Source organism: Castor canadensis, chromosome 4 (genome assembly GCF_047511655.1).
Source record: "Castor canadensis chromosome 4, mCasCan1.hap1v2, whole genome shotgun sequence".
NCBI lineage: Eukaryota > Metazoa > Chordata > Mammalia > Rodentia > Castoridae > Castor > Castor canadensis.
The window spans coordinates 52,929,058-52,951,781 of NC_133389.1; the positions used below are offsets into that span (position 1 = coordinate 52,929,058).

The 22,724-nt window shown below is 39.2% G+C and overlaps 1 protein-coding gene across 7 annotated transcripts in view; it reads left to right on the forward strand.

Annotated features, from left to right (window-relative positions):
* Positions 1–22,724, forward strand: part of Lama3 (laminin subunit alpha 3) — a 293,352-nt gene that overhangs the window by 216,426 nt on the left and 54,202 nt on the right. For 6 of the 7 annotated variants that reach the window (XM_074070176.1, XM_074070177.1, XM_074070178.1 and 3 more), the window contains 10 exons: positions 4,307–4,416; positions 7,271–7,351; positions 11,785–11,891; positions 13,479–13,529; positions 14,098–14,249; positions 18,441–18,551; positions 18,682–18,793; positions 19,011–19,175; positions 20,559–20,755; positions 22,068–22,184. In XM_074070176.1, the coding sequence (XP_073926277.1) occupies positions 4,307–4,416; positions 7,271–7,351; positions 11,785–11,891; positions 13,479–13,529; positions 14,098–14,249; positions 18,441–18,551; positions 18,682–18,793; positions 19,011–19,175; positions 20,559–20,755; positions 22,068–22,184 (1,203 nt within the window). Of the gene's footprint in view, positions 1–4,306; positions 4,417–6,249; positions 6,419–7,270; positions 7,352–11,784; positions 11,892–13,478; positions 13,530–14,097; positions 14,250–18,440; positions 18,552–18,681; positions 18,794–19,010; positions 19,176–20,558; positions 20,756–22,067; positions 22,185–22,724 lie in introns of those variants that run through there. The other variant, XR_012447103.1, reaches the window with a different exon arrangement.

Genomic DNA, 22,724 nt, shown 5'->3' on the forward strand with positions numbered 1-22,724 from the left:
TACCAGCCTGGACAAAAATGTGAGACCCTACTTGAAAAATAACTAAAGCAAAAGGGCTGGGGCTGTGGCTCAAGTCATAGAGCACCTGCCTAGCGAGTGCAAGGCCCTGAGTTGAAACCCAAGTACTGTACAGAAGGAGAGAGGGAAGAAGGGAAAGAGAAGAAGGGAGACAGAGAAGGAGAGAGAAACACCTGTGTGAGTAATTTACCTGACACCTTAGCTTCTTCATCTCTGCCTCTCTGACTCATTAAATTATATAAATAGGTGGATCTTGGGGCCTAACACTTGTCAAGATATAATAATTCAGAGTTTCTGCTTTGAGCCTCCAGTTTTTTTGGGGATGACATGAGGTCACAAGAAGGGGATGGCTTCTGTCAGATGAGCAGTAACTCAAGAAAGCAACTGGGGAGAAGGGGATGCTGAGAAAGGCTTACACACAAACCCTCCACTGTTGCCACTACCAAGTAGGTTATAGGAAGGAGGTGAGGGGTAACATCAGGTCAGGGAAAGAAAGCACCACCCCTCTCCCTTGCCTTCTACACAGCATTCTTGGCTGCACATGCCCTGTATGACTTTCTTTTTCTTAGGGCTTCAGGGCAGCTTTTGATGGCTACAGCTTATCCACTGGAGTCTGATCTTACTTTGGAATATTTTATAAAACTCTCCCACATAAAATTAGTTTCTTAGGAAATGTTTCTTTTGCGACCTGAAGCAGAACCTTTTTTAATCTGCTTCTTTCTTTTTCCGGTAGCCAGGGACTCCCCAGACAAGGGAAGGAGAGAACACTGGCCCTCCCCGCAATATAGAGCCCCATTGTGCTGTGCTCTTTTGGAAATGTACTTTGCTGGCACAGACTTCCTTTGCATTGTGTGATGTAACTAGAGTGTGTTTCAATTACCTGAGTTCCTAGACCGTATTGAGCCAGCTTGGCATGTCCCAGGGATCTGCTTTCTCTACAAGATGGGACAGGCTGGAACAGGAAAGTATTGTAAAGGGCTGCCTGATAGACTATTTTGTTGGATTATAACCTTATAAGTTCAAAAAGAATAAAAGACATCAACAAAGATTGTTTTCCAGCTAATAACCATTCCCATGTAATTTATGTTTGATTCTGTATGTTGTGTGTAACACAGGTGGATGCTTTAATTAAAAATAAATATTTACTTTATCACTGAATCATTGCTTGATGTCAAGTCCACCTGCCAAAGGGAATTTTCTCTAGAGTTCATTCACCCTATGAAAAGATAGCTCATATTTTCATTTCGTAATTCTTTCCCATTTCCTTTCTTTGTCTTCACTTGCCTCCAATGGCCAGGTGTCCCTAGAGACTGTTCCCTCAGGAAATCCTTATGATTTCTAAGCAGGTATTGAGCTAAGTGTTGGAGTTAAAAACTATCAAGCAGAATTCTTACTGCGAAGAGGCTTGCCATGCACACATGTACGCACACACATATGCACACACATACACAAAAATACACACACATAAACACACGTACAAATATCTACACATGCACACACAGACTTGGAAGCCCACCTTTGTTATCATATTTTCCCATATTATATCGACTATGTCTGCTTATAGGAGTATATGTACTCCTGAGTCAGCTATCAACCCATCTTTGCATCCTTAGTACCTGATACAGCTGGGCATATAGTAAATGTCCAATAGATGGTTGGTGGCCAGTGGGGCTAGGAGAGCACATTCTGTGGGTGTGGATGAAGGCTTCTGTGGCATTTATTCACTCATCCATTCACTTGCAGTATGGCACAGGGAAATGTAACAGGCACATGCCTCAAGTTTGCAGGGATGACAAAGACAGCTTCCAGGGAAGCCATGCTTAGCTGAGAGCGAGGGTGCTTCAGACATTCTTATGGAAATTTATTACTCAACACCCGTTCTGACCCCATTCCATGAATCTCTTCCATTGACCCTGGGGAGGACCAGTAGTCAGAGTATTCTTAGTAGGATGCAGATGCTCCTGGTGTAATTCTTGTTTCCCCAATGTTTTCAGTCACAGAGCACTAAGCTATATCTATCCAGGCATGTTTTTCTTTAAAATTGTCATTTGCATTAAAAAGGAAGAAAACCAAGTAGAAAGGTAAATAATTAGTTTAAAATAAGGATGTTTTATGAATGAACCAGAGTAGCTGAGCAAAGGAAAGGTGAGGGAAGCCATTAGTATCCTCATCTGACACCCTGAGAAGACACCTCTATGGAGTTGACCCATGCAGAGTGGATTTGCTCTCAGTATCCAACATCCAAAAAGAAATGAATCTGCAGTGGGATTTGGGGAAGGAAGGAAGGAAGGACTCCAGACAGGGGTAGCCTTCTGGTGATGATAAAAGGGAACATGTGAACAACAGCCTCCTTGTTTCCTAAAATACTTACTAATCTGTTGTACCTATAGCATAATTTTATATCTAGAGAAAATATGAAAAGATATTTTAACATCTTAGTGTTTTGTCTATTTTTAAATTTTTAAAATTTTAATTGATATATAATTATATAATTAGTTAGGGTACTCTGAGATATTTTAATACATGTATACTTGCCCAAATCAGGGTAATTAGCATATGCAGTGCCTCAAACATGTATCATTTATTGTATTGGAAAAATTCAAAATCCTTTTTTCTAGTATTTTGAAATATAGAATAAATTATTGTTAAATAGAGTATCCCTGCAGTCCTTATGGTCTTTCTGAAAACACTACAGCTTATTTGTCCTCTAACCATGTTATATAAAATTCTCAATTACTCAAAGGCTCAAGAAAGATAGCTTTGTTTAATCTGGAGAAAACAATGCCATTTATGATCAAAGATCAGGCATTCCATTGTAAACAAGCCCCGTGCTTTTGTGATGTGTGTTTTGTTTCTCCCAACCTTGCTTCAGATATTATTTAAAAACACACACCCATGAAAGTTTCCTACTCATTCATCACCTCTGTATCTTACAGAAGTAAGATAAATAAGCAAAATTTCAAAATTATACTTATTCCAGATCATTTAATTAATATAAATATTTTTGAAAATGTCTATAACAAGGGGAATTTCCCTAGATGATTTTGTGCATTTTGACCATTATTGCTAAAGTTAAAGCCAAGAAAGATTATACTGGATTAAAATTTCCACAAAATAAACAAATTCAACACCATGCATGTGGCTTTGTAATAAACAACTCAGTTGCAAAGTTGTATCCTCACATCATTGACTTTGAAATGAATATAATTGTATTTGCATAAAATGCTTAGAAACATTACTTCCTTCTTTAGGGCTTAAGATTAGTGCTTTCTTTGAATACTATGCAACTTTATACTGTTTTTACAAATTCCATGTGTTAAAAACTTGTCTAAGCCAGGTAAGGTGCTCAAGCCTATAATCCTAGCTACTTGGGAGGTAGAGATTGACTGGGATAGTTTGAGGCCAGCCCAGTGAAAAGTTTGCAAGATCCCGTCTCAACCAATGGCTAGGCACCTTTGGTAGGTGCCTGTCATCCCAGTTCTGCAGGGAAACACAAACAGGAGGATAGCGGTTCAGGCCACCATGGGGGAAAAGTGAGACCCTATCTCAGAAACAGCTAATACAAAAATGGCTGGGGGCATGGCTAAAGTGGTAGAGAGTCCATCTAGCAAATATGTGGCCCTGAGTTGAATCCCTAATACTATTCCACCAAAAAAAAAAACTTGCTTAAATTTTATCTCTCTTCAGTATATCATGTTAAGTGAACTATGAAATTAATCTTCATAGGAACAACGCTAAAGGGAAGAGGAAAAAGAATCTATGTTTCCCAAGGGCCTGGGACACTTTGCTTTTTAAAATTTTCCCAACAGCTTTGGAAAGTGGCATTATTTTGACAGTACATCTTAGGAAATTTATAATTGTATATAGTCATGCATCAGTAAAATTAATATAAGGAATAATAAAGCTCAGAGATGTGAAGGAACTTACCCAAGATGCCACAACTACGAAATGTTAGAGTAGACCATGAACCAGGCTGGTCTTTTTCTACTATGTCATGCTTCAGAGTAACTGATGTGTGGTACCAACAGTGACTAGACAGGAAAAATATATGATTGGAAGAACTGATATCACTGAACAGAGTCCAAGGACCTGAGTTGTAATTGTTAAGATTAGGGGCTGGGATGTATTTCAGTAGTATAGCACTTGCCTAGCATACTCCAAGCCTTGGTTTCAATCCCTACTCCTCCCCACCACACATGCACAAAAAAAAATTGTGTAAATTTACAGTGACCTCAAGAGCAATAAACATAATAGGCTGCTACTCATTATCCTATTCATCTATCCCAAGAACTGTCAACACAACACTGCTGGGGAGCACTGCGAACGCTGCAAGGAGGGTCACTATGGGAACGCCATCCACGGATCCTGTAGGGTCTGCCCATGTCCTCATACTAACAGGTACTGGAGAAGCTTGAAAATAGTCTGTAAAAGCAGGAAGTAGTTTTGTGGTTGCTGGAAATTGTGGGTAGGTGGGGAGATAGGACAGAAAAGGGAAGTGACTGTTGAAGGGTTATAGGGTTCCTTTTTGGGATGATGAAAATGTTCTAAAACTGACTGTATTGATTGTTGTACAATTCTGTGCTATACTAAGCTGCTAAATTTTATACTTTACATGGGTGAATTATATCTCAATAGTACTGTTATATTAAGACATTAACAAACATAACATGCAAGGAAAAAAATAAGTATATTCCTCTGGCCTTTTCCTTTTCTTCTTTTCTTTTTGCTCTTCACGTGGTAGTTTGACAATTACTTCCTGAGGTTGGTGGAGTCTTTGATCTCCTGAGGCTTTACCTGGATTGAATTGGGGAAGGAAATGAGAGAGGGTCCTCACACTCAGTAAATATACACAAGTAAATATGAAGTAGAATTTCAGATAGAGATGAAAATTCTGAAATAGGGTTGTGATTGATGGTGAATGAGTGGCTGGGTTAGAGAGGGTGGCCTGGAGTTGTTAAGCAGGGACCTGAAGGATGAAGTAGAGTAAACTATGGCAATATCTTGACTTTAAGGTCTCAAAAGGAAAAGACCCTGTGAAGATGTGTTCATACACAGGCAGAAGGAGCTGAAGTGCAGTGCAGAAGACATTACCCAAGCAGGCCCATCTTGCCTGATACACAATATGCCAATCACTGAAATGTTGAGTTTTGTAAAAGAGAAAGGGTTTATCCACAAGGCAGCCATGCATGGAGACAGACAGGACAGCAAGTCTCCAATTTGTCTTCCTGAGAGTGTGGCTTAGGAATATTTATGGGATAAAGAAGAAGGGTGATTTAAGACATGGGGCAAGTGAAGTAACCAGTGGTCTGTGTATGTGTCACTAATCTTTGTAGATCTTCATAGGACACATGTTCAGAAAATGACCGCATTGGTGTTATCTGAGGGCAGAGTTTTTCTGCCCCTTTATGTCAAAGACATCACCCATCAGATACTTGCACAAACCAAACAGAGAGTCAGTAATTTCAACAAAAGTGGCCTTCAAGTCCCTGAGAAGTCACCTAGGCAACTGTTATAATTAAGACCTATGCGTCAGAGGTATTACAGCAAAGCTCGTGAGAGACTAATAATATATTGCTCAGCTGCTCCAAAATTAGGTATTTTTTAAAGTGATCTAAAAGCAAGTGAAGCTAGAGGGTTTATTCAGGTTTTCCCTCAGTTCCAAGCAAGGTGGGGATGAGATTGGAGGTCAGCTAGGACTCGGATCCTATGTAGTTACGCATCTTGGTTTTTGTCCTCAGTGTTGATGGAAGCCTTGGGACAGTTCTGAGCTCTTGAGTGAAAGGATCTGAGCTGTCATTCAGGCCTTAGTGCAGCCAGTAGGCTATGCAGGCAGAGTCACCATTTTCTTTTCATGGAAATCCATGTTCTCTTTGGGCTTGGCACTTTGTCATATTCTTGCTCATCATGACGTGTTTACCATGGGCTCCAAGCAAAAGAATAAGATAATAGATAACTAAATGAAGCAATAGTGGAATTGAAAATCAAGAAACTGTAGCCACAGTACAAAGGCTTAGAAACAAGTGTGGATCACAAAGATAGATTCATATTAGCCCAGTATCAAATTGGCCAAGTCTTAACAGCTCCAGAAGTCACATGCCCCACAGTGGCTTTTCTGGAGAGCTGTGTTTGAAATGTTCGCCCTGTTTTGCTATCTATATATTTGATACCTGTCAGCCTGCCTAGTCCTGCAGCTTTATTTGCATGGAGATCTACCACTTCTCGCCTGCCCAGACTTGCCTGAACTGAAGCTGGCAGGAGTAGGAAGCAGCAATATCTCCACTGGGGTGCTCAGGAGAAGCACTTCAATTTTGGTTGCAAAGCATATTGTTATCATCAAGGTCAGCATCCAGCTTTGATGAAGCTGGAGTAACACGTTGTTCCTTGGATTAATCAGTAACACGTACGTAGTTCCTTGGATTTATCTTTATGGACTGGTAATACTGCTTCTTCCAACAGTAGTAATACTGCTAAGAAATTTCTAATTATTCCAGTGGAGGGGCAACTCTGTATCCATCTCCCAGGACAAGGAGGGCCTCCCATTACTAGCAAGTGATGAAAGGAGCCATTTCCTTCAGATTTATGTCAGTGTAATGTTCAGTGAAACAGACAGACGCGTCTCAAGGCAACAGAGCTTTTTCACGGTCTCTTTGGGGAGAAAAAGCTGCTTTTCAAATATATGTCAGTTTAGAGATAAAAGAAAAGGAATCAAAATTCCACAACTTGGTTTGAAAAACTGAAACTCTCCAGAGATGGTACTCACAGAAATGCCAAGGCAGGTGGCATAACCTGAGCTTCTCTCTGGGGCTCTCAGGTCCAGGCCTCCCTGCCAACAGTGAGCTCAACAGAAAGGAAACTGGAATAAACATGGAGAAAATATATTAAGAGAATCAGAACTCTCTACTCATTTTTTTTTTCCTGCCTAGACTTGTTGTATTCCTTCCTTGTTATTCCTGAAAAAGTGCTGTGGTAATCATCTCTTCCACAGTGAGTTTCTTTGCTCTGTCTCAAGGGAAGGAATGCATTTCTCCATGCCAGAAGTAAAATAAGTTAGTCCTTCCTGGCGGTTTGCCCAATGTCAGCTGAAGTCATTCATCATAAGCTCTGGGAAGGCAATGTTTTCCTCACACAAAATTTCCCTCACGAGGTGTTTCAATTTTCACTTAGTGGAAGTCCATCCTTTGTGGTAAAAAATCATGATCATAAAGCCTGTGGTTTGTGTTTTTACTATGACCTTTTTCTGTTTTCCTTTCAGTTTTGCCACAGGCTGTGCTGTGAACGGGGAACATGTGAGGTGCTCCTGCAAACCTGGATATACAGGGTCACAGTGTGAGAGGTAGGTGTCTCCTTACACACAGTCTTCCCATAGGTGGGGTGTTGTGGGGTGGGGCTCAGAGAGAGGGCTGTGGCTGATCCTTTTACTGAGAGCTAGAAAAGATCTCCGGGGGAAGAATACAAGACTGCTCACTTCATAAATCATTAACGTCCTGCTTGTTCTTGCCCTGTTCACGTTTAGAAGTCTGAGAATAAGGCACAAGACATAGACACACCCACCAATATATATACCTGCAACACATACCCCTATATACTCTAACCACCAAACTCATCCTTATGTACACCTCCCCCACCACTGTCCCTACATACCCCTCCCTCTCCACATCCCTACCTGATACTACTCCCCACATACCTACAAATCTTTTAACCCCCTCTTATATTTCTACATACCCCCATTCACACCTCTACACAGTCCTCCATATACATTCTTAATATCCCTATCCCCACAACTATCCCTGTATAACCCTCCCTCTCCACATCCTGACCTGCTACTACCCCTCACATATCCCTACATACCTTTAATGCCTTCCCACATTCCTACATACCCCTCCTGCATATACATGCCTACATACTCCTCTCAGTACATTCTTAAGTACTCCTCCCCCACAACTAACCCTACATACCCTTTCCTGTCTACACCTAGCTCTCCATATACACCTCACTAAGTATTCCTGTATCCTTTATATCCTTCTCTATACACACAGATACTCCTGCACACACACACATATCCATAGCCCTAAATATCCACCCCCCCCACACACACCCTATATCCCCACATTATATTTGAACACTCAGAACAGTCTGTGTCTTGCTTATTTCTGAATGCTTGGTGCCCAACATGGTACTTTTCACATAGTAGGTATTCAGTAACGTTTGCAAAACAACAGAATAAAGGTTATGGAAGGGAAAGTGTCATAAAGCTACATTTTAGTTAATCATTAACAGATTTTCATGATTAGCTTCTATGCACTGGACACTGCATAAATCAACATGTAAGGCAGAAATTGCTTTGAGTTCATATAACCTTGAAGATTCTAACATCTCATCTCTCAGTAATCCAGGAGCATGTTGCAGGAAATATGGAAGTGTCTGTTAGCCCCTGGAACTATACTCAGTGTGAGATGTTCTCACTAGGAGAGGCACAGGGAACAAGAGTGCCTGGGAATAGCAGATTCCTCTTCCATTTGTGCTCACTCCACAATGTGTGCACATTGAGTGACATTGGAACAGACCTTCCCTCTGCTTTTCCTGTCTCCCATTCATACTATCACCTGCTTGCTCTTTTACCAGTTACATTCAGTTGAATTCACTAGAGCTAAATGTGTCTGTACAAAATTTCAGTACACACTTGGATTTGTTTCTATATATTTTATTTGGTTCTTGTGCTACTGTCAATTCTGTATTATTTCTGAAAGTACAAAATGCCTTTGACGCTCCCCTTGTGAACTTTATCTAAAACTTTTTCCTTGGTCATTCTGGCTTATTTTTCTTGATAAACTTTGGAAAAGTTTGACCAAATTAAAAAAACAACAACAAATCAATTCAAACAGATTTCATAGCAGGGCATGGAAACTCTAGACTGGGGTTATTGGGAATGTTGTATGGACAGGATAGGACTTTGGTAGGTATAAGGGCTGAGTGGAACCAGAAAATGAAGGTAGAAGGCAGGTCAGGTTGGAGAAATACAAAAAAGCCCAAGAAACTGGAAAATGTCTACCTTGTATAGAAGGTGGGGACAGCCTGATGCTGGGAACATGGTACAGCTGCTCAGAAACCCAGACAATGTCCTATAGTCAAAGAGAACAATTTAAGGTTCTTCTATTTTCCCTTTTCCATTTCAGCAAAAGGAACATTTCTCACACTGGTCTCGTTTATTCATTCTTTCTTTCAATGACAAAATGTATGGAAATCCTAGAATATGCCTGGAAATGTGCTAAGCACGGGAAAGAGACACATTAACAAACAGATGATGAGCTCTGCAGGCCAGTGGTAGATGGACACAAAAACAGGCTTGAAGTCACTGGGTTAAGTCAGGCTGCAATTGGAGGGCCATCCAACCGTCCTTGAAGGAAAAGGAAGGAAGGCACATCTATATGGGGACAAGAAGGATGGGTAGGTGGGAGCTGTGAGCTGTGGAAGTATTAAAGGCCTTGTGATTTAAAAGTTGTGAGGCTCACACCTGGGAGAGGTTTCCTAATTTAATCCTCTTTATGGTTCTCCACAAACAATGAAGCCGAAGACAGCCACAGGCTTGCTGAGACATCCATTATTTGGCAGGTAGCTTATTTGAAAAGAAATTTTTAATTAACAGTTCTCCTCTAAGCATATGTTTGTTTCATTTGATGTCTCAAGAAAGCAGGCTATTGTTTCTTAAATTAAAAAAAAAACACTTTTTCAGAAGTAAATGTCAGATTGATGTCTTACATTCTTCACTTCTTAAACATGGATTGCACACCAGGCATCATTCCTGGTGCTAGTCATTAAGTATGGAATGATAGAGGTTAGAAAGTAGGAACATACTCTCTTCAGAAATCTAGTTGGGTGGAGGAGGAGCAGCCTGCCTGGGGCAGGTATGAAAAGGTTTCCTACTTTATATCATGCCCTTTCCTTGGCCACCCAGAGCCACAGATGGGATATGTGTTCTCTGCTCTTTAATTAATTAATTAATTTTAATTAATTAAAAAAAAGTCATCTGTGAAATCAGGAAGTTTACTTCAATCCATTGTGTTTAGCTGTAAAATGAGTATTAGAGAACCAGTTATTTCTTGTAATCAGTAGTAGCTAACACTTTGCAAGAATAAGAAAGAAGAATCAAACTTCCTAAATATCTATGTGACTTTAACATAAAGTACTTTGTACTTTTGCATCTTTTACATGGAAAGTTAAGATGTGAATGAATGTGTAAAATAAAGTATTTTAGAACATAATATTTTTGTGTAGCTGTTTGTTAGGCAGAATGGGGGGGAGCCAATCATAAAGTAAAGCTCTATTAGTAGTATTTCACTATCGTGCTTGATAGGTATAGATAAACTACCTCAACCTAGTTACCTTCTTAATTATTAGGGAATATGTAAGTTTTCTGTTTCCTGTGTACTTTCTGAAATGTAATAATTCCAAATGACACCAGTTATAAAATCAGTGTTTCATCATGTCTTATGATCATGGCTACCTTTTTATGAGTGTTTATTTCATGCAAGCGTTGGGCTAGATTCTAAAGATCTCTTATCTTATATCCTTTGACCAAAATGGGTATTATCCACTCATTCATCCATTCAACAAATACTCATTTGGCCTCTGATATATGCCAGGCATTATACCAGGTACTAGGGGCAGCAGTAGGCAAAATAGCCAAACACCGCCCTCCCCCCCCCATGTCTTCATGGAGGTTATGTTTTCTTGGGGTGGAGGATGATGAAGAGATGAAAGCTCAAAAATCACAGTAGTAAGTACTGGAGGCAGGGGTCCAGTCAGACCTTTCTGACCCCAAACCTATGTCCTTTGCATTATGTCACCAGTGTACCCATTGGTGAAGTATATTGAAATTGCCTAACAGTTTTTTTGTGTGTAAAACTTAAATTTTGAGGAAAAAGTTATTTTATTTCCCTAATTCTGTCAATTCCATTGATGAGAAAATACAATATATTAATTTAATGACAATTTGGCCTGATAGAGTAGGGAGTAGAACTTTGCCAAATGGAAATATTTCACTTGACCTCTCAGTTCCAGAAATATTAACGTGGTTTTTTTTTTACTCTTTTTAAAAACAGAATCTAAGAATTTTGGACATATGATTATTAAACTTGTAGATCACTAATTACATTTTCATCACTAACTTAGCTAGTATAATAATGGCAGAAGGCCAGGGATAGCAGTTGTAACTGCTGTCTGTTGTTTAAGCTCATTGTATTTCCCACTGTAGCAATTAGTGCAAATGTGAATTATGCAGCCCTGAAATAATACATTAGGAAATATGAAGAAAGTCCTCCTTCATGCAAGATTTTGAAATTTCTAACTCTACTCTCAATTTATTCCTGTGAGGAAATTTGTCTTAAATTAAGCAATATTTATTTATGTGATATGTTCACAAAGATGACTCTTACATAAAGTCTGGTCATCCCTGACGTCCGTGTTGACCAAACAATTTGCTTTTGTGTGCATTTTTGTTCATCTGTCATTCAACTGTCACGGTATTTGAGAACCTGATAGTCTTGGGAGGAAATGAGGAAAGGTATAGTCCCTTCCTGTTTCCTATTCTCAACAGCCTCTTTCAGGGGGTAAGTTTCCATGTATCCAGAAAAGCATACATTCTTGTCAATCTATAATTACGCTTTCTCCCACAGAGTTACAATATCCCAAATAGGCAGCTAGAGGTTGAGAAAAATAAATGATGATGAATTATTTGAGTGTTTCTTCTCCTTTCTCTGATTTGTGTAGGTGTGCACCAGGATATTTTGGGAATCCCCAGAAATTTGGAGGTAGCTGCCAACCATGCAATTGTAATAGCAATGGCCAACTGAGCACTTGTCACCCCATAACTGGAGGTAAGATCAATGGACACTTCAGCTAACCTGCATTTATAAAGTTGATATAAAATAACAGTCTAATGACCCAAGTACAAATTTTCAGGAAGCATAAGAAGTAATGCTAGCTAACAAATTGTCCCCTTGCTTTGACAACCCAGGAATGGTTATGTAATATTTACAGCTTTGTTAAAATAACTTGCTATAATTAGCTTTACTTTTTAAGTAAATAATTTTTAAAACTCAACAAATTATAGCTAAAATAACTTCAGACCTACTTTGGTGATTTTGCTGAGACCTCCCTTTGACATTGTAGGTTTATCTTCAAATCAGCTTTCCTTGTGTACATCTGAGGAAGTCAAAGTGTTCTTGTTCTGATAGTTTTACATGGTCTGAGATGTGAGCAGGTAATGGGGTGGATTTCATAAGAAAAGGATAATTCATGAAAGTTGGTATGAATTTATTAGGAACAATTCCAAAAAAAAAAAAAAGGACTATCCACTTCCTTTTTTTAGAGGAAATGTTAATATGACTCATCAGGAAAATGCCATTAGGGTAGTACAGCATCACTTAAATAGTAATCACTTATAGTTATGGCAAATTGCAGAACTTAACCCTGGATTACATCTGATCAAGTGAGCATAGTGAAAGGAAAGAAGAATAAATGAATTAATACCAGTCTAGAATAGAGTACTTACTGTCATGCCTTAGGACTTCATTTTTGGCTCCATCTCAATCAACAGTTTTGGCTTGGATTGAAATATTAAAGGCATGTCTTACCCAGTTATCAAATGACACAAAGTTGGAAAGGACAGCAAATGCTTCCAATGACACATTTAAATAGTGAAGGGCCATGTTTAGAAAAGTTTCAAGTTTGGAGTTTTGCTGTGAAAGTTAGACTATTTTTCAAAAAGAAGCAAGAGTGCATTTCAGCAGAAGAATACATGGCATGTGGAAAATAGTAGATATGAAGAAGTAAAGAAGGTGCAAGGATGCCTGTTAGGCTTTCCTGAACTGTAGCTGAGAACCCCATAACTCAGCTTATATGTGTGGTTGTAGCCCAACATCATTGTGTGCGTATCTCTGTTGTAGCATCTGTCATACTGTTTTGTCATTTGTCTGCTTCTCCCAGGGGACTGTTAAACTATAGGATAGCAGGGATTTTTGTTTTGATATCTACTTCCTATACCGAGCATAATGCCATGACACACAGGGGATACCCAAAGATGTTCAGTGAATGCTTATTCACTGGTCTTGAGTGATATAGAAATGTGAACAAATAGGGACTATCCAATGAAGAAAGCCTTGACGTCAATGGTTTAGAGTTTTAATTTATAAGAAAGGCATGGACTTCTAGAGAGATGGACCTTGGTGAAGAAGAAATCAAGGAAGCCACACAAGAAGTGCCTGTGCAGCCCTGCCAGGAGATGAGAATGCTCTAGGAGCAATGGCATGGGTGAGGGCAGAAAAAGGAAACTATCCAGTGATGCTGGATAGCTGAGTGACTAAAACCTTCCAAAATTAGCTCTTCTGAAAAACCAAGGTTAAAAGACAGATGAAGAGTAAGTTTACTAACAATGTCTTCTTTGACCTTTTCCTTATTTTTAGACTGTATAGACCAAGAGCCCAAAGATGGTGGCCCTGCAGAAGAATGTGATGGTGAGAAAAGAAAGCCCTCCTACTCCCATTCTCTTCCAAGTGTTGGGACTTAGTTTAAGATATGTGAGTGCTGGGATATGCAGTTTCCAGTCTGAGAAAGCAGTGGTGGAAAGAGGATAAGGTAGGGGCAAATCCAGCCTCTGTCAACTATCAGCAGTATGACCTTCAGCAAACCACCTTTTATCTTCAAACCTCAGTGTCATCAATTGGAGAATGGACGAAATAACTACATCTACTTCATAGAGCAATTGAGGAGATGCTTGTAAACCCTTATCACAATATAGTCAATAACCAGCACTCTGTAGATAAAAGCTATTTATTTTTATTTCTCCCACATACAAAATAAGCAGTAAATTACATAGAATCACCACTTCTACTTCAGATGCTCTTGTACACTGGGCTTTTGTTTGAAATCCACATCCCTCCCTGTGAGGGCCAGGGATGTAATTTCCGCCCATGATGATCTGTACACATACCGACTGGGCTATACAGCCTTATGTTCTCTGTGCCTTCCAGAGCACACAGCTCCAACCTGCTTCACATTTGCCTGTATTTGTGGCCCCTGCAGATTGTGACAGCTGTGTGATGACACTCCTGAATGACCTGGCCACTATGGGTGAAGAGCTCCATTTGGTCAAGTCGCAGCTGCAGGGCTTGAGTGCCAGTGTTGGTGCTCTGGAGCAGATTCGGCTCATGGAGACCCAGGCCAAGGACCTGAGGGTAAGTCTCTGGGGAATCCATGCTCGACGTTCAGTGAATAAAGTCATGCCTGCGTATCCACATGGAACTGGTTCTGGGACCTCCGAAGGATAACAAAGTCTACAGATGTTCAACCCCCTCGTATAAAATAGTACTTGTATATAATCTGTGCACATCCTCCTGTATACTTTGTTATCTCTAAATTACTTATAATGCCCAATACAGTGTAAATGCCATGTAAATAGCTATTATACTATATTGTTTAGGTAATAACAATAGGAAAAAAGTCTCTACATGTTCAATACAAACAACTTTTTTTAAAAAAAAAGTTTTGGTCATTGGTTGAAACCTGGATACAGAACCTGTGGACATGGAGGGCCTACATTAGATGCTGCATGAATGCATAATTCTTAAGCAGGAAGAAGTGGACTCCTGTTTCGGACTCAAGGGGCTTCCTCTTCTTTCCCTGATCCAAATGAAAATTAGGTTTTCACTGGTGGGAAGTGCTCATGAGCACACAGAGCTAACAATTTTCAATGTATGTTCTTCACTTCCTAAATATTCTCCGGCTAATCATTCTCAGAGCCCTTAGCTCAGTCACTTGCATTCAGAATACTTAAACAGAGGTTTGTGTAAAATTGGTAGAATTCTTCTTTAAAAGATGCTAGAATTTTCCAGGGAAGCCATGTGAGTCTGAGGTCTTTTTTGTAAGTTTTTGTTTTTAATAAATCATAAATTTATTTTTTAAAAATAGATATGAGATTATTCAGCCTATCTATTTCTTCTTGAGTGATAGTTGGTAGGATGTATCTTTCAAATAATGTATCCATTTCATCTAAGTGACCAAATGTATTGACATAAAATTGTTCATAGTATTTCTTTACTATCCTTTTAATATCTGCACAATCTGTAATGGTGACTTCTGATTCACTCCTGATACTGGTAACTTATGCCTTATCTCTTTCTCTTGATTATTTTGGCTGGACATTTATCAACTTTGATCTTTCTATTTTATTGATTTTTCTCCACTGTTTTTCTGTTTTCAGTTTCACTACTTTCTATTTTTGTCTATATTGTTTTTCTTCCTACTTGCTTTAGTATAATTTGCTATCCATTTTCTAGTTTCTCAAAATGAAAGCTTCTTTTGCTGGTTTAAAACCTTTCTTTTTGTACATAAACATTTAATGCTATAGCTCTTCTCTTAAGTGCTGCTTTCACTGTGGCCCACAGACTTTGAAATGTTGTGTTTTCATTCTCATCCAATCCAAAAGCTTTCTAATTTCCTTTTGACATATTTGCAACCCTTGAGTGACTTAGAAGTGTGTTGTTTAATTTCCAAATTGGAAAATTTCCAGATAACTATCTATTATTTCTTTTTAATTTAACTCTATTTTGTAAATTCTTTTAAATGTGATAAGGTTTGTTCCATAGTTCGGAATATGGTCCATCTGATCAGTGTTCTTTGTGCACTTGAAAGGAAGGTAGCTAGGAGGTGATCCTGAGAAGTAAAGGAGCCTCAGATGTCTCACAGGGCCAGAGTTGGATTGGGGAACACCAAAGGCTGCTCTTGCCATGAATGAAGCCTAGAAAAACAACTTGAAACTACCCAGTACTTATTGTTGAGAAATGTCCCAATGAGAAAATAGGAAAGCAACAGAAAGATTGGTCAGGACACAGACAGATCCACAGAATATGCTGACTCTGTCATGAGTACAACCATAAGACCTAGTCCTGGACTGAACAGTCTGAGTGAGGTGGGGGTGGTAGTAATTGTATGATCACTAGAGAGGTCATGGGGAGTGTGGAAGGCAAAACTCCCAGAAAGGAGCCTGGAAACATTTTTTTAACAGATTACATAGCAATGAGAAAGATGCCCAACTGAAGCAACAGTCAAGAGGTGAGTGTACTTTAGAGAAATGAAAGTGATAGGACAATTAGAAAATTACTTAAAGATAGCATTCATTAGGGGAACAAGAAATTAGGAAAATTGAGGAGGAAAGCCCATCAGAAATCAAACAAGAAATAGTGATGAGTAGATCCAATTGAAAATCATAGAAAAGAAAAAATAGATACATTCATTGAAGTAAAAGAATTCAGTAGATGAGACAAACGCGAGACTAGACTTTGGGAAAAGTTTAGTAAGTGTTTTTGGAATGAGAGCTGATACAAGTAGCTATAGCTCAGTATATATAGAAAAAAGTAATTCTGGAAAAATTGCTCTTTTTCATCCCTTCAGACTTAATATAGAGGAGAGGAAAAGACTAGCTTTCATGTTGTAAAAAGGGGAAGCTATGTGAATTCCTTTAATTTCCTTTATTCAGCCCATACTTCTTCACTTTTCTGTACACTTTCTGTGTGCCAGGCTCTGTGCTAAGTGCTTCAGTCAAGTTTCACAACATCCCTATATGGAAAACAATGTTATTTTCATTTACCAGGCATGGAAAAGCTAAGTGACTCAGTTAAAATCACACAGGCAGAACATGATGGGGAGCAGGTTCTAGAAGAATTCCAGTTGAGACAAAAGTCTAAAGACAATGCCTTACTTACTGTCCTCTTTTTGGAAGCACTGGGGTTTGAACTCAGGACCTCACGGTTGCTAGGCAGGCACTCTTACTGCTTGAACCATTCCACCAGCCCTTCTTGTTAATTGGTTTTTTCAAGATAGGGTCTCATGAACTATTTGCCTAGGACTGGCTTTGAACTGCAATCCTCCTGATCTCTGCTTCCTGTGTAGCTAGGATTACAGGTGTGAACCACTGGCTGTCAGCTCCCACTGTCCCTCTAACCCAGGTTTTCTGCTGGGATTAAATTATAGTGAATGTCTTCTTGTTGTTTCACACAAAAACTGTGACAACTCATTAGGAAGTTGAACTAATATTTTTTGAATGCTCACTTGTACATGACATATTAGAATACTTTTGCTTACTTACCACCAAAACTAACCTTACAGCTTAATTTATAATCCCCAGTTTGCTGATTTAGGGCATGAGCTTTGGTCAACTCATAAATAAGCAGTAGACCTAGGGTTTGGACCTAAACTTCCAAGCATATAGTCTTAAAAATTGTCTCCAACTTACAAATGGAGGCAATAGTATTTTATTCTTATCAATTTTTTGAAGATATTAACAGTTTTCCAAAAAATTGAAAATAATCATTGCTCTAGATATTATATTCAGCAATATCACTATTTAAATGTAATAAGGTAATGTAGTTCTAAAAAAGGGACAAACTACCTGGATTGTAACCTGAAGCAATCATTGATCAACTATGCAATATAGACAAGTTACCCAATTTCTTTACGGTTCTAGTTTCTCATTTGTAATATAAGGGTATTCAACTATATAAGTTCTGAATTCCCCTATAGCTTGGTTAGACTGGAATCTTTTAATCTGATAAGTGTTTCACTAAAAGTAGCCATATTAGCTACTTTTAGTATTATCAGGTTAATTACAGAGTTTTAAAAACTGGATGTATTTTAGAATCTAGAAATTAATATATCAGATAAGTAGTATCTGATATTTATTTTTACAAGATTAGGTCATTAATTTAAGTAGAAATTAATATATCAGATAAGTAGTATCTGATATTTATTTTTACAAGATTAGGTCATTAATTTAAGTACAGTATCTCTGTCTTTTCATGTTTTTATATTTGCTATAGTTTGGATCTTAAATGTCCCCCAAAGGCTCATGTGTTGAAGGCTTGTTCCTGGAGTGGTGGGAGGTGGTAGAAACTCTAAGAGGTGGGGCCTAGAGGGAAGTTTTGAGGACACTTGACACATGCCCTTGAAGAGGGTAGTGGGACCCCAGCCCCTTTCTCTTCCTGTCCTTCATTTTTGGCTCACCATGTGGTGAGCAATTTTGCTTCCACACCACAGGCCCAAAACAGTGGGGGCCAATGGATAATGGACGAAAGCCGGTAAAGCTGTGAGCCAAAGTAACCCTTTTCTCTGTAAGTTGATGATCTCGGGTATTTGTTGTAATGACAGAAAGCTGACTACCACAGCTTCTTTATTTTAAAGCCATATCACAATTTACATGAGAAAATAGATTACTTATGTAATCTACTTCAAAAAACCACAGTTTGTTCTGTAGAACTGGCACTGTTTTTGTTAAAAGAGTCCTTTCATTTCATTACCACGTTTGCCAGGTTGAGAGGATTTAGTCTAAATTTCTACTCCAAAGTGAGATTAATTTTGTGTTTTACTTTCAGAATCAGTTGCTCAGCTACCGTTCTGCTATTTCAAACCATGGATCAAAACTGGATGGCCTGGAAAAAGAACTGAGTAACTTGAATCGTGAATTTGAAACTTTGCAAGAAAAGGTAATGTGTTAGGTTAATTACCTTCACTTTTTTCTTTTCTTATTTTTTTCTTTGTTTTGCTTTCAAAATATTTTCAAGTTTTTTTTCCCCATCAACTAATTTATTGCTAATCAGTTTATTTTTCATGTAGGCTCAAATAAATTCCGGAAAAGCACAAACATTGTATAACAATGTTGATCGGACAACCCAAAGTGTAAAAGAGCTGGACACGAAGATCAAAAATGTCATACAGAATGTGCACAGTAAGAAAAGTTACTCAGCTCAATTAAATATACTTTTGTTACATAACCTTCATTGTATGCTGAAAGAATTTCCTTTTGTGAGTTTAACATTCTGAAAAACATCCTATATGGAACTAAAAAATGAATATGAAACCTTCATAAAAGTTTCTGCCTTTTTTTAAAGTAGCCTACTGGAACCCAGAACTCCCGGTTTAATAAACTTCTTGATGTTCCCCAGTTCTTCTTAAGCAGATCTCCAGGACAGATGGAGAAAACAACTTGCCTTTGGGCAACTTCTCCAGAGAGCTGGCAGAAGCTGAGCGCATGATGAGGGAAATGCGAAGCCGAAATTTTGGAAAGCACCTCAGAGAAGCAGAAACTGAAAAGAGAGAGGCTCAACTCTGTAAGGACCGCCCAGATTCTTCATCTAGTCCATTCTGATTGGTTTGAAATATCATATACAAAGTACAATATAGAGTTTCTGGTTATAGGGAAGGTTTCATTTCAATCAGTTTAACAAATGGTAGAAAGGAGAATTGCCCTCCCACCACTACTAGCCCAGAAATGTCTCAAGAATAAAATATAACATCTTACCATCATGCAAAAGAAAACCTGTTTTCCTTAAGCTTAAAGGAAAACTGCATTTTCATTCTTCTTTATGTTCTTTCACCTCTTTCTTGGCCTTGTGTTGGCTACTCAGGTACCCTATCACTTGAGACATGGCCCCAGCCCTTTTTGCTCTAGTTTATTTTTCAGGTAGGATCTCTCAGTTTTTGTCTTGGGCTGGCCTCAGATCATGATTCTCCTACTTCCCCCTGCTTAGCCAGGTACTACCATGCCTGGCCCTTATTATATCATTTTTAATGGTTACTTTACACTGTAGGGTTTTCGAATTACAAATTGATACTAGTACTACCATTGTAAAACAAAAACATGAATATCATAGAAATGAACTGAATATATCTAAAATTTTCTTTGTTTTTGTTTGGCAATACTGAGGGTTGAAATTAGGACTTTGCATTTGCTAGGCAGGTGCTCTACTACTTGGACCACACCCCTAGCCATTTTGCTTTAGTTATTTTTGGTATAGCATCACACTTTATGCCTAGGCTGGGCTGGCCTGGACCATGAGCCGTCTACACTGGGATGATAGATGCACACGATCACTCTCAGCTTATTGTTGAGATGGGGTCTCATTAACTGTACCCCCTTCCCTTGTCTCAAACCATGATCTTCCCAATCTCTGCCTCCCAAGTAGCTAGGATTACAGGTTTGGGCTTCTGTGCCCAGCCTGTCTAAAAGTTTTGCCTCACTAGCTCAAATCTGAGCGACATTAGCTCGGTGTGTATTTTTTTTCAAGTACTGGCATTTGTTCTCTGGTAAAATGATGTGTGTGTGATTAATATGCAGGTAGTGGTAGCTTTTCTGTAACATTTTAGTGCTCAAATGTTAAATTAGTATTGGCTTTTAACTGAAAGGTGGCAGTTTTAGTGGTTGAGGGAACATGTGCTTTATATTCTGCAACTCTGGTTCAAGTCCTAAGTGTGGCAGGTAAGATTGAGTCATTCCTCCTGTCAGTAACATGAGAATGATGTTTTGCCTGGTTACCATGAATGCTAAATGAGGAAATGCAGACAATAAGTCTACATAAATTTTAGCTTCCTTCCCCATTTCCTCTAAAGTTCAAGGAATTTGAGCAGGTACTTGATTCTCTGACTGTAGCCTTTATAACCTAGCTTCAATACATTCATTTCTCAAGTGGGAAACATAAAGTGATGTATTACAGTGCTGAACCGGATAAGGAGCTGGCTGGGAACTCACCAGGTGGAGAACAATGGACTTGTTAAGAATATTAGAGATGCTTTAAATGATTATGAAGCCAAACTCCATGACCTGCGGGCTGTGCTCCAGCAAGCAGATGCCCGGGCAAAGCAGGCCGCTGGCCTCAACCATGAAAATGAGCGGGCTTTGGGAGCCATCAAGGTGAGCTCACAGCTGGAAGCCATATGCTTTTATTAATGGTAGGGATGAGGGAGCAGGGGTCTTTGTTGCTAATAAAGGGAATGACTAGGTGCCTGTCTGATCGTATCACCTCAGACCCTGATCAAACAGGAATGAGCCATTAAATACAGAACCAGGATTGCTTCTTTTCTGCAGCTACCAGGAAAGATTCTTAAATCACAAAAACAGCCTCACAAACTGCCTCAGCTTCTCCTGGTTGAACAAGAACTGGGGGAATAATGTTGCCAAAAAAGTAGATGAGAAAGTCATCACATTAGAGTTAACTCAAAGCATGTTTCATATGTTTCCAGTGGCATACTTTAATTGATATGTAAGCATCATTATTGTAAACCCCAGCAAAGACATTTGAAGCCATTACCTGCCTTACAGGAAAGAAAGAAGGTAAAGTGCAGACCACACACAGAAGCTGAAATAACGGAGTTTAGAGCATACTTGTAGTAATGCTGGGGATTGAATACAGGGCCTTGGCACATGCTAGGCAAGCACTGTACCACTTAAGCTATATCCTAAGCTCTTTCAGTTTTATTTGTTTGTTTTTGTGACAGGGTCTTGCTACTTTTGTCACAGGGCTGGCCTCAAACTTGCAATCCTCCTGCCTCCACCTCCCAAGTAGCAGGGATTACAGATGTGAGCCACCATGCCTAGTTAGTTTATATTTTTTATGGTGAATATCCTACACCAAAACAATAACAAAGGTTTGAGGGGTTATCAAATTATATTAAGGCCAGAGTTGAATAACATAGGATGACTCCCAAAGAAGAGGAGCTTGGTGGTGACAGCTCCCAATGCCTCCTTAGATAGTAACACCTGTTTGGATCACTGATTGTGCCAGGGAGCCAAAGGAAGCAGGCTCCAATAGTAGGGTCCTGACCTTTGTCAGCCTTCCATCCTGGCATGCTCCTGTCCTGTGTCATCTCTTGTTCAGATACCTGCTGTATCTTCATTGTAACTGTCAGGCAGAGTAATAGTTGATCCTAGTTTATTTAAAGTCTCATTCTGCTCCCCCAAACCAGAGCTTAGTAATATGCCCACCTCGTTGCTCGAGTCGACCTATTGTAGAAGCCTCCCTCAACAGTGGTAAGCCCTGTCTCACTGCCACATAGTGTGAGGAAACTATGGCAACATGGCAGTATGTTGCCTAGACCATTGTTAGATTCAAAAAAAAAAAAATTGTGGCTCTGACTTACGTATGTGCTCTTGTCCCATAAATGTGTCTGTGTCTTCCAATAGTGTGTCATGGAGCTCAAGCAGATGTCCTTTTTATTCTCTCCAGAGACAAGTGAAAGAAATTGATTCCCTGCAGAGTGAGTTCACCAAGTACCTGACTACTGCAGACTCCTCTTTGCTGCAGATGAACAATGTGCTGCAGCTGATGGACAAAAGCCAGAAGGTATAGGACACTGCTTGTTCTCCAGGAAAATCTGAGAACATTCCAATTGTGTTGCCAGGAGACTGTGAGATGGGCTGATCTGTTCTTAAATTTGAGTATATGTCTTTTGAATGGACCAAACATCCCAAAACATTAACAGTGGTTCTCCCCTGGTGGGGGGATGAACGGCATGTCTTCTTTAAATCCATCCAGATTACCAATTTGCCTGCAATGAACAAATCATTTTTGTGATAACAAAAAATTTGCAATTCTTTCTTTAAAATATCAAGCATGCCTTACTAATTTGATAAAGGATTGATGAACTGTCTTAGCAGCCCAATGGGCATCTTGAAAGTGTCTTTCTTTAATAGCTGTTTCTATATTATAAAAAGTCCTTTGGTTTAGCAGAACTTTACCTTGATGATGGAATTGTGGTTCTAATTTACTAAATGAGGTACCCACCAGCAGGTAGATGTTCAAGATGATAGTAAAACTTGGGTGGGGGATGTCATCAATGCCACTATCTCAAGTAACCAAGCATAAATTGGTGTGGTAAATCGG